At 37.6% G+C, this 12,151-nt stretch overlaps 1 protein-coding gene across 6 annotated transcripts in view; it reads right to left on the reverse strand.

Moving 5' to 3' along the window:
- CDK14 (cyclin dependent kinase 14) overlaps positions 1–12,151 on the reverse strand; it is a 727,116-nt gene that overhangs the window by 479,768 nt on the left and 235,197 nt on the right. The window contains exon 1 of one of the 6 annotated variants that reach the window (XM_077998074.1): positions 4,955–5,051. The exons of 4 other annotated variants lie outside the window; for them this stretch is intronic. In XM_077998074.1, the coding sequence (XP_077854200.1) occupies positions 4,955–5,023 (69 nt within the window). In that variant the 5' untranslated portion in view covers positions 5,024–5,051. Of the gene's footprint in view, positions 1–4,595; positions 4,693–4,954; positions 5,052–12,151 lie in introns of those variants that run through there. One more of the 6 variants, XM_015134132.3, reaches the window with a different exon arrangement.

A 12,151-nucleotide genomic window follows, 5' to 3' on the forward strand; every position in this document is an offset into this window, starting at 1 on the left:
CAATGTTGCTTTAACAATTGATTCATCTATTGTAAAGAGCTAAAATCTCAGTGATAATAAATTTGACAGTAACCCATTAGTAATACTCCTAACCGATTTCATGAAGACTGGTTCTGCAAACCTTTCCTATAGCTGAGAAAAATCAATACCAAATCTTGCCTAAGAGATGCAAGGTGAATAAAGAAAACTAGTGGGATACACACATCCTGCTGTTTGTCTGTCACCTGGAAACAAACTCCAGTGCTTCCAGAAGCATTTCACTGTCAACTTTGTATTTTTACCAAGATTTCATTTACCTGAGGAATAAGCTGCTGGGGCAAACGTGTTATCAACTGGGCAGAAAAGTAAGTCTAAAGAACATTCACCCTTCCAAAGTCTGCCAGATGATAAATAGGATATTGGAGCTTTCTATTACATACTCCTTTTATCCACTCAAACTCAGTAACACTAAGAAATAATTATATATGCTCTATAATCAAACTACAGAAGGATCTTGGGCAAGATATAATGCAGCTGATAGAAAAGAGATGGAAATTAAGGATTTCTAGATGAGATGACAATGATGATGATGGCTAACTTTTGTTGAGCTCTTATTATGTAAGTTACTATTAAAAATGCTTTAAAATAGCTTCCCAATTAATCTCCACAACAACCTCATAAGAAAGGTAATAATATTATCTCAATTTCGCAGATGGTTAAATTGAGGCACACATGAATTAAGTAACATGTCCAAGGCCACAGAAAATAAACACAGGAGATGGGATTGATTACAGGACTCCGAATACAAAGCTCAAGCTCTTGACCACTGTGTTGGCTTTCATACACGTCCCCTGGGACTTACATCCTGACAGAAATAAACAAAAAACAACTTTAACTACAATTCTCTCAATTTCTCTTCATTCTCTCTTATCTCTCCTGATGGAAAAAAAAGAAAAAGAAAGAAAAAGAAAGTACTTCCAAAGCTGTGTAAAATAACTGCTCACTGGTTTAAGGTTTTCTGACCCATCTTCCCTCTCTCCCCACAAACCTACCACTCAAATTTAACATATATTTGATTAATCTGATTCTGAATTAGTCTCATAATAAAAGTCAGGCCATAACAGAAAAATAGGGGAACAGAAAGCAAGACTCATTAAGAAGGAGCAGGCTTAGCTGGAAGGCTCAGGTATTAGATATTGCTATGTTGAATCTTCCTCCTCTATAAATGGTTGGGTCCCCTGGATAGTGAGTTAAAAGCATGGATATAAACTGCTGACTGACCCAGTCTAAGAACTGTCAAAATGGTCGATAGAAAACAAATGAACAGCACTGAGGCCTTAACTTGGCTTTCTAAAAAAGGTCCCCTCAGAAAAACCGTCTGGATTTATGGAAGCAGTATCAGGAAGAAATCTGAGAAACAGAAAGCTGTATTCATGAAGCTAGGCTTACCTCATCCAGTGGAAAACTTCTTAATACAGCATCAAGTTTACACCCTCTACGATTTCTGTCAAACTCAGAGGATACTTGGGGTTTTCTGGTTGTTTCCACTGAAAATGGGGTGGGGAGTGAAAGAAGGCCCACAGTGGGCAGCAGAAGACTGAGTTTTCCTCTCACACTGGCTAGTGAATGATAATGAACCAATTAAATAACAATTTCTAAAGTACCTGCCAGCTCTAAGAGTCTCTGACTCTGTAAGAAGACCTCAACATGATCAGTCTTTGTTTATGAAGTAAAATAGAGTAAGAAGATGGAAGTACAGTGGGTGAAACTCAAACGTTAATAATGACAAAAGCTATGGCCCAGCTTCCAATTATTTCAGCTGATTGCTGCTATCAGCAAAGAATTGATGTGAAAATCTTAGCATCTCAATTATAATACACCCATAGATAAATATATGAAAATAATATATAATATATCCATAACTCTTTCTCTCAGTGCATTTCTATTCCTTATTCCTTGCCCTTTCCCATAGGCTATTTTAGTATATTTAAAGTATCTATTATGATGTCCATACAGGAACTTGATTCATGTCATCAGATGAGGAAAAACTGCTGTCTATCCTATATAAAAATCAAGGAATGCATTAAGAAGGAATGAAATTCTGATACATGCTACAACATGGATGAACTTTGAAAACATGCTAAGTAAAACAGGGCAGAGACAAAAGGAAAAATACATACAACTCCATTTAATATACTATGAGGTACTTAGAATACCAAACTCATAGACACAGAAAACAGAATAAGATTACCAGGGGCAGGGGGAAGGGGAATGGGTAGTTACTATTTAATGAGAGCAGGGTAAGGTTTCTGTTTGGGTTGATGAAAAAGTTCTGGAAATGGATAGTGGTGATGGTTGCAAACAATGTGAATATATTTAATGCCACTGAAATATAAACTTAAAAATGGTAATAATGGCAAGATTTGTGTTATATATATTTTACCACAATAAAAAATATCAACGCATACAGTATCTCCTTCATAATCACCAAAATGAAAGAAAAAAAAAAACTTGCCACATATTTTCTCTTTGAAATATTTTTAAAAGTAGACTGTAGCTGGCAGTAGTGGCTAATGCCTGTAATCCCAGTACTTTGGAAGGCCAAAGCAGGAGGGTCACTTGAGTCCAGGAGCTCAAGACAAACCTGGCCAACACAGTGAGACCCTCGGCTCAATTGAAAAAAAGAAAAAAGTAGTAGACTGTAAGTTCCATAAGAACCATGACCACATCTGTTTTACTCACCACTATTACACAATAGATTCCATAAATGTTTGTTTAACAAACAAATGCTTTTTTAAAAGGAGAGGATTAAAAAGCACCAAACTGACTATCCATGAGAAAGCATAATAGGGCATATTCCAGGGGAAAATACCAATATAACTATTTCTAAGCTCCTTCAGGAAAAGGTACTGTTTCATCCATACTTCCTTTATATAGCAGGTCTTACAATGTTTTACACATAGTAGGTGGCTAATCAATATTTGCAGAATGAGAGAAATATCACATGATTGTAAAAGCAGTCATATTATTGCTCTACTTTTTAAAAATTACTTTTTGTAAATTTACAATTCCTTCTGTCACAGGATGAAAAAAAATCCTCACAACTCACACAAAATAAAAGTAAAAATATAAATAGCTAAAACACATTATTCTCAGAAAAAGAAACAGTAAACACAGGGCGCAACGTCTTCTAAACAGAAAAAAAAAAGTTTTTAAAAAAGAGAGGTAAATTTGATCTATCTTTGGAAGAAAATCCAAATATTCACTCCCAAAAATCAATGTCCAACCTCAACAGTAAATAGTTGAGTGAATATAGAAGCACCGCACCATTAAAGAAATTCACTCACAGTGAACCACAACAGTTACCAGTATTTCTGTCAATTAGCCTATCAACTAATCAGGTGATCTTTCTTACATTTACTTATGTCACAAATTATACAGAACTGGCTTATAGCCAACATGCAAGCTCCTGATGATTTTCTTAATATTCACCAACTACACATTTACATTTTACATAAAGGACTAAGTTAATTAAACTAGACATAAGTGGAATATTTTTAAAGCAAAAAATCAAATGCTGACATCCTTAACATTCAGCATGTATATAATAACAGGTGAATCCACATAAAGTCACTAGGGCTAAGTAATGTTATTAGTCTCACTCCGAACACTATTAAAACACGTCCTTCAAGTTCAAACCCCCACCACATCAAATATGTCAACTGTGTGACAATTAACAAAGGAAACAAAAATTCAGTCTCTGAAGACGTCAAGGTTTACATTCCTATCTCTCAATTTTATCTGCTTTACAAGCAGGTAAGCATCATTGGAGTAGGCTGTCTGCTACCATGGTCCTTCATGAATGCAGGGGTTCTCCATTAGCATCCAAAATGCTAATAGTCTACTATCAGAGCCAGCACTTCAAGCAGAACTGCATGAAGAATCATCACTTCTGTACATGAAAGCATAACCACTACAGGTGCAATGATGCAAAATACCAGCACACTGACCTCTGCTCAGCAGCACACACTTAAAGCAGGTGCATTTCTGTGATCCAAAAGGGAAGGAGGTAGGATGAGCAGGGAGGAAGCCCCAGGTCCCTAATATATTAGAGATATTTATTCTACTCAGATCCAATCCAGCTAAATTCATGGACATCAGTTTACTCAAATGGAAAAAGTAGTCTCTCGTCCTTCACTTGCTTGACTCAGAGGGCATTCAGCCAAGCATAGCCAGGCAAAAACAATCTGTAAGATCTCTTTCAGCTATAATAAATAAAGACTAGTTTCAGAAGGAATAAGACTCAGATATGGCAAAGAAGCAGTCGTAAAACCTTTTCCCCATCTTATCTCTGCTACTGGTGTTTACAAACTAGGAACAGTAGCCTCGGGAGCCTCAAAAGACTCTCCCATGAGTAACCTCCAGTCAGATCCCTAATTTAAATACCCTCTTTATCAATCTGTGATGTTTCTGGCAGTTAAATAGAAGGAAGTGAGTAAAATGACATGCATAAAATGAATCCTTTTTAAGTTGTAAATGAGTGAGTCAGGATTCAGACTTGCCGAGATGCTCCAAATTAAAACCCCTGCTATAATTTTAAGCATGCTCTGTCTTACCGTTCTGCTGTTGTCTCCCTCAGGCTTGATTCACCTGGAACTCTTTAACATGTCTCTAGCAATGTGTTTGCACCAGGCCAGGCTCATAACAGCAACTGAATTCACATCTTTCTGCACTAGCAAGCTGAAATGGTACGGCCGTACTACAACCAAGAGAGGGGGATGCATAAGCAAGAAAAAAAAAAAAAAAAAGCCCAGAAATCTCCTAAGAGAAGCTAATCTCAGTGGAATAAGACCAAAAACAGTTCAGAAGAAACATGTCAAAGGACATGCTAACATTCACTATCAATAGCTTTAACAGCTCAATTATTTTCTCCAAAAAATCTAATTTTTTTTTTTTCCAAACACGATGGACTTGCCTGTGGAGTTCCCAGGAAGGCAGAGTAACCGGGCTCTGCAGCAGCATTGCAGCCAAAGTATCCGTGCATATGCTGTCCAGGCAATTCACAACACACTGCCTTTTCAGAAAGATATTGATTTGCAATGCAGGGCTGCTTCAAAAGAATGCAGAATGGGAGCCAAACAGCTAATGGTGATTGCATAGGAGGAAAAACATTTAATCAAGGGGATGCACCTCATCATGCTCAATTCAATTTTTTTAAGAGCACTGGAGAAAGCCAGTAAGTGTCCTGAGTGACAACCCCATTAAATAATAATCTGGGATCCTATAGAAGGCCAAGTTTCAGCCACCATCATGCATGTTGCAAAAGCTGCTAAAATGGTGTCTATGTGTATATATTTGTCATATGCAAATGGAGCATAATAAGAACTCTAAAATAACCATACATCAAATACATGGTTAAAAAAAAAAACAACAACAACACAGGTGCAACATACACAGAACCAAAGTAAAAGAATGCATAGTTAAGAGCTTGCAGAATTTTTGGTGGACTTAGAGCTCATACCACTCTGAAAAATAAAATACCAAAACAAGCCAGATCTCACAATCCTTAGGCAAATTGTGCCAAGTCATGCCACAAGGTGCTAGGCGGCAAAGGAAGGATGCCAGACTGCTACTCTCACAGCGACCCCTACAGGAAAGTGGTTGATCTATTCTTTTTTAAAGGAGTTCCTGTCCTCCGTACACAGAATCACGAAAGGATATAAATTAGATTAAGATACAACAACACAACTGAGAAATACCTTAGGTAAGAAATAAAAAAAAGGCATGAAATCTAACCTTGTAAATATTCACTTATTTAAAAAATTAAAGTACACGAGGAGGTAACTACCGTGTCAATGATAAGCGGTTGATACTCCCAAAGCTCCCCAAACTGGGGTATACCATGATGAGGAGAAACCTCAGGCAAAGTGTTTTCCCTTCACATCCTAATTGGTTTAAATGAATCATCTCTTCTTTCTCCCACTTGCAAACCATCTTCACCTTCATTATTTTGAATGACACTATGAAGATATTCAACTTTGTTTTCCTGCAACACAAAAGCTTTAAAATCTTTTTAAAAAGTTATTGTTCAAACACAAATATTACATACTTTCATCTTCAACAAAGCCAAAAGAGAAAGCTATCTCCTTAATATCTGAAAACTATTGAATTATATGAGCATCATTGCTGCAGAACAGACTTCAACAGGTCTTTCAAGAACCTGAGGTATTTTTGTGATTATCCCTCCAGCCCAAAAAGACACCTTTTTCAGAACCAACAGCACTTCTTATTGAGTCATTCAAGATTTAATCATATGTCACCTCATAAAACTCTCTTGTATTGTTGGCATTTTCTCCATTTTAAGGCCCTTGATAAATCACACCAATTGCATTTTTCAAAATTTATTTAAATACCACATAATACAATGCTAGGCATCTAGCAAATATTAAATTAACATTAAAAAATTAATGAATTTCCCAACTCCATATTTTAGGGCTAAAAGTTCTTCTTAGGCTATCCCCTTTCCCCTATCATTCGTAAAATGTTTGTGTTCACTAAGACATCTTGTATAAAAACCAATAAACACAATAACATTTCTCCTTTATTCTTTCATCTATTCATTCAGCAAACACGTTAATGTGCCCAGCAATGTGAAGAGTCATATTCTCTGCCTTCAATGAATGCCTTGAGTGATTAGAAATAAAGCAAGTGATTATAATACACTGAAATGAGTATTTTGAGAGTGCTTTATTAAGGATAAACAATATTCCTTAGGTGGCTCAAAAAAGATTTCACAGAGGAGGTACCTAAAGCTGAAGCTTCCAGTACTACCCAGGAGAAGAAGGACATTTGGAGAACAGCATGAAGCCTGAAACTGGAAGCTGTATGAGGAAATAACCAAGCCGTACCCACAGTGGTCACCATTGTGAAGGCTCAGAGGAAAGGTGGCTCAATGCCCAGGCAGAAACGGCCCTGTAAGCCATGCTAAAAAGTTGGGAATTTTATCCTATAGGAAGTTGCCATTTAATCCAATAGAAAGGCCCTACAAGACTAGAGGCAGAACAGTAGCTGGATGAGGTTTTTCGTTTTACGACAGGGTAATGGTGTAGAAATGGATTGGAGAGATGAAGGAAGGGAAGCAGAGAGGCCACTTGGAAAGCTAAGCTAGTGTTTCAGACAAGGCCCTGAACTAAAGCCATGAAAATGTGGGTGGAAAGACAACAGAGGTAAGAGGCATTTACCATAAGTTACCTGCTGAGAGACTGGACATGAAGTCTAATGGAAAGGGAAAATCTATACTGAATTCTCTCATATAACTAGTGAAAGGCTGGTTCATAAAGAAACGAGTGAACACAAGAAGAATACAAACTTGAGCAAAAGAGGAAACTATCATAAATTCAATTTTTTACATACTGAGTTTTAGGTATTTCTGAACATCCAAGTGGACATGTTGCATAGGCAGCTGTCTAAGGGTCTGGAGCTCAGATGACAGATCAAAAGTTTGCTTATACGCCTAGGTCAGGGTTTCCTGGAAACAGAGCTGGGCTTGGATCTTACAATTTATTGAGGGCATGCTCTCAGTGAAAAGAAATGAGGAGGCAGGACAGGGAGGGGAAAAGCCAAGGAAGAATGTGGCCTCAGACAAAAACTACACCCAGCACTAGTCTCCCCTGAAACAAGAGGGCCAGGCTTTTGTATCCCTGGGCTGATCAGTCACTGAGACCTGGAGAGGAAGGACTTCTGTTCACCCTACACACCCACTACCACGTGGCTCTGACCACAGCACCCATCCAACTATGATTCGGTCACAATGGACAATTTTTATTTTCCTCAAAGCTGGTTCCTCAGGAATGTTTATGTTTGCTGTTCTCTCTGCCTAGAATGTTCTTCCCAGATAACCCCTTGGCTGACTCCCTCCCATTATTCAGTTGGACCTCAGGTATTGCCTTTTCAGAGTCCTTCTCTGGCTTTTCTCTGCTGTTGCTCCTCCCTCCCCTATCACATTACACTGTTTTTGTTCATTAATTTACTTTGTTTGTCTTCCTCCCCCACTAGAATGTAAACTGCTCAAGAGCATGGACTTCTCATTTGTTCTCCTGTGTTTCCCCAGCCCCTAGGACAGTACGCAGTACTTGCTGAATAAATAAATAGTAAGTGGAGTTGCTGATGACAGAAGTTCAAACAAATTCTGTGGACAGACATAGAGTGGAAATGGATGGGGAGCTTGAGGAATGGGTAGGGGACAATAATAGTGTCAACAAGCGTGTAGACAACAAGTCTGACTATAAAGCAGAAGAGAGCAGCGAGAGGGCAAAGCTGCAGGAAATTAATCATTATGTCATACAGGATTCACAATCTATGGTGTTAAGAATATCTTTATTAGAGGCCATTGAGATGTGTCTGAAACTATACCATAAAAGAACAACAGTAGAGCTTAAAATAAAAATTATAGCTTCAAAGAGAAGAGACAAAAAGGCTTGTAAAAACAATCTCAGTGGACAGAGAGAAAAACAAGACTAACATCTACTAGGTCATTTTTGTGAGTAAATGAAAATTGATCCCTTGAAATGCCTGCCTTTATATGAGACTTTTTTAAATTCTAAAAAGTAGTATGCACTTCCCTGACTTTTAAAATAGATTATAATAAACACAATCTAATCTTCAACTGATAATGGGGCCAATTATAAACATCAGTGGCAGCCCTCAGGGTTTAACAGTGGGTATACAGGGCCAACTGGCTCCTAATCTCAATAACCTGACACCTAAGTGTTCTTCTGCTTCATTTTTATGATTCATTCTCTTTTTACCATCAAAATTGCCTTATTATGACCCTACATGTGCTTCTCCTTCTAATATCACCACACACTCCTCAGTCTTGCTACAGGCTTCCTCAGCCATCCCCGTATTGGGCAACTAGATAATCAGGCTTATTGGAACAGTGTGTGAATGGCTTGAGTCAACAGGTGGGTTCAAAGCAGAACCAGGAGCTTTCTCCTGAGTGGAAAACATGTAGCTCTTACTCCACAGGCTCTGCAGTACTCAGAAACCCTTGTTTCATGTCAACCTTCCTGGAGCTATCTCAGACACAAGAGGCTGCCAGAGGACTGATCTTCACATAAACAGGGTCTGACGGACAGGTGGGGCCAAACAAAAAATTTTTTAAAGCCTGGAAAAAAGAATTGAAGAAAGGGACAGAGAATTACTTTTATTCTGTCTTTATCTTTTTTTTTCTTTTTCTTTCCTACCAAAAGCCTGTGAAGGGAAAACACTTTTTTTTAACTGAACAAAGAAAAAGAAACACTGAGAAAATTTTAAATATGAGGGAAGAAAAGAGTACTTTATATATACGAATCTAACTATAATAATCAGCTACTTTATGAATTAGTTTCATTAAAATTTAAGTCTAAAAGAAAGGAAAAAAACTGTAAATTTATTGGCCGGGCGCGGTGGCTCAAGCCTGTAATCCCAGCACTTTGGGAGGCCGAGACGGGCGGACCACGAGGTCAGGAGATCGAGACCATCCTGGCTAACACCGTGAAACCCCGTCTCTACTAAAAACACAAAAAAAAACTAGCCGGGCGAGGTGGCGGGCGCCTGTAGTCCCAGCTACTCCGGAGGCTGAGGCAGGAGAATGGCGTAAACCCGGGAGGCGGAGCTTGCAGTGAGCTGAGATCCGGCCACTGCACTCCAGCCCGGGCTACAGAGCAAGACTCCGTCTCAAAAAAAAAAAAAAAAAAAAAAACTGTAAATTTATTTTCAAAAGTAATAAAGGAAATAGAAATTTTCCAAAAATAAGCTGGTTTTCAAATGATTACAATTCCATATAACCCTAGCAACTTCTTTCTTTTTTAAAATAGATTATATTTAGTAATATATTAGCAATCTATTTTATGTTGTAAATTTTTATAGTAAAATTTCATGTTATTGATTTTTAAATGTTCATTTTCTTAGTAAGCCTAAACCCCAACCTTTTTGTGAACCCTAAAAACTTTATGACTTAATTCTCTCCTGTCATTCATTACTTACAATTTCATATATTTGAAGAAATGTCACTTATCTAAAATACTTTCCCAAAACACCGTGAAATTCTGGAGGAATCTGAACTGAACATTTAACAGCCATTTCTTAACCACAACACCAAACCTATCCATATGTCATGCATGACATTGCATGGCAATGTTGAGATTTTCCTCCTAATATTATACAACTTTGAGTGTTTTCTTGATTCTGTAGGGGAAAAAAGGAACTAATTTAATCAGTAAACATAGGTGATTCTATCACAACCCAATAAATCTGTTCCCAGCAAAACTTTACATTCTGTTAAATTACACCCTAAAAACCAAAGAACTTATGTGGAAAATGATATTGAGGAAGATCATTCAAAACCTATACATCAAGAACACTAATAAAACAAAACAATCCTAACAAACACACAAACATGCCATATTTTCTTCATCTCTGCATTCCCTACGTTGCTGATACAATTTTGCATACAATGGATGCTATCATATGTCTTGGCTAAAGATAAATCCTGTACTGATCCCTATGAACTGCAGAAGGTGAAAAATGTTTTGTTATGAACTTCATCTAAGTTGGAAATTAAAAATCCAAAGCTAGAGCTATAGCAAGGGAACTTCAGATTGTTAAGGTTGTCAAGAAGCAGCATGGAAAGTTGACAATTATGACTCTATAACAGAAACTGGTAGATGCAGACTATCATTTAAAAAAAAAAAATCTTATTTTTGCCTGGCTTTCAAAAAAATCTGATTTCAGGGCACTGCTTTCTTTTTGAGACAGGGTCTCACTCTGTTGCCCAAGCTGAAGTACAGCAGCACGATTATGAGTTACTGCAGCCTGGACCTCCCAGCTTCAAGTGATCCTCCCACTCAGCACCTCAGCCTCCCGAGTAGTTGGAACCACAGGTGCATGCCACCATGCCCAACTAATTTTTGTATTTTTTGTAGAGACAGGGTTTTGCCATATTTCCCAGGTTGGTCTCAAACTCGTGGGCTCAAGTGATCCACCCTCCTTGGCCTCCCAAAGAGCTGGGATTACAGGTGTGCACCACTGCTCCTGGCTCAGTCTACTCCTTTCCATGAAATAAATTTCCTCCTCCCTACATGTTGTGTTTCCTGGTTGTATGCCCTCAATTACCCTGGATGATAATTTGTCTGCATCTCAGTTTTTGCTTCCCCATTAGTTCAATTACAAACCCAATTATATCTGCATTAAACAGATATTGGTTTTCTATATACCAACCATACATATGGTTTCTACATACATACATACACATGCACATTTATGTATTTATTATTTATTATTTATTCAGGTGATATCTAAAATGCATGGGCATTCACATGGGACATGGCACAGTTTTTCATTTTTACACCCTAAGCAGAAACACAACTGGAGTTCTCATGTGGTGTCACGCCTTAAGTGTGAGTATGGAGAAGATCTGGATGTAAAAGTGATTTTATTATGACCACATCCACGAAATAACAGTATCACAGAGTTCCAAATGTATAGCACTAATATGATCTCAGAAATGTGAATTAAATTATAAGACCTCAACGGCAGACACAAAATCCTTGGGGTAGCATCAAGAAGAAAGGCAAATGGCACTGAGAAAAGATGTGAGGATTTTCTCTCTTCCTGATGTCAAAATGCCATGAGGACAGAGGCTACAATCCCATGACTATCAAAAAACTGCTTAAGAAGCTAAGTCTCATTTGTAAAAACTTAGACCTAAGTTTTTGTATCAACTCTGAAAAGGAAAAAAAATAAATTCTAGTTCAGGGGTATAAGTGAGCTTTATTGCTTTTAGAGACTTTGTCCCAGCTTTCCAAAATTTCACTTAGTTTGAAAAATCAGGAAAACCTCAAAAGGAAGAAAACCCTCTTAAACGAGCCTGTCAAATAAACATACAGAAATAATTTTTAATTACATTTGACAGTTTTAAATCTAGAAAACCTTTGTCACTTATGTAGTATGTACTTGAAAATACTCAAATAAAAAGTATTTGTTAAGTAATATACTTCTTTTGTCTCATTCTACATACACCTAATAAAATAGGAAGCAGGCCCTTGGGAAAGAACGGTTAACAGTGCTGGACATTCAACAACAAATACTTAGGACAAGCAAAGGATAACCAACTGAAGATACTAAAAATTGA

The sequence above is a fragment of the Macaca mulatta genome, chromosome 3, assembly GCF_049350105.2.
Source record: "Macaca mulatta isolate MMU2019108-1 chromosome 3, T2T-MMU8v2.0, whole genome shotgun sequence".
Taxonomy (NCBI): Eukaryota; Metazoa; Chordata; class Mammalia; order Primates; family Cercopithecidae; genus Macaca; species Macaca mulatta.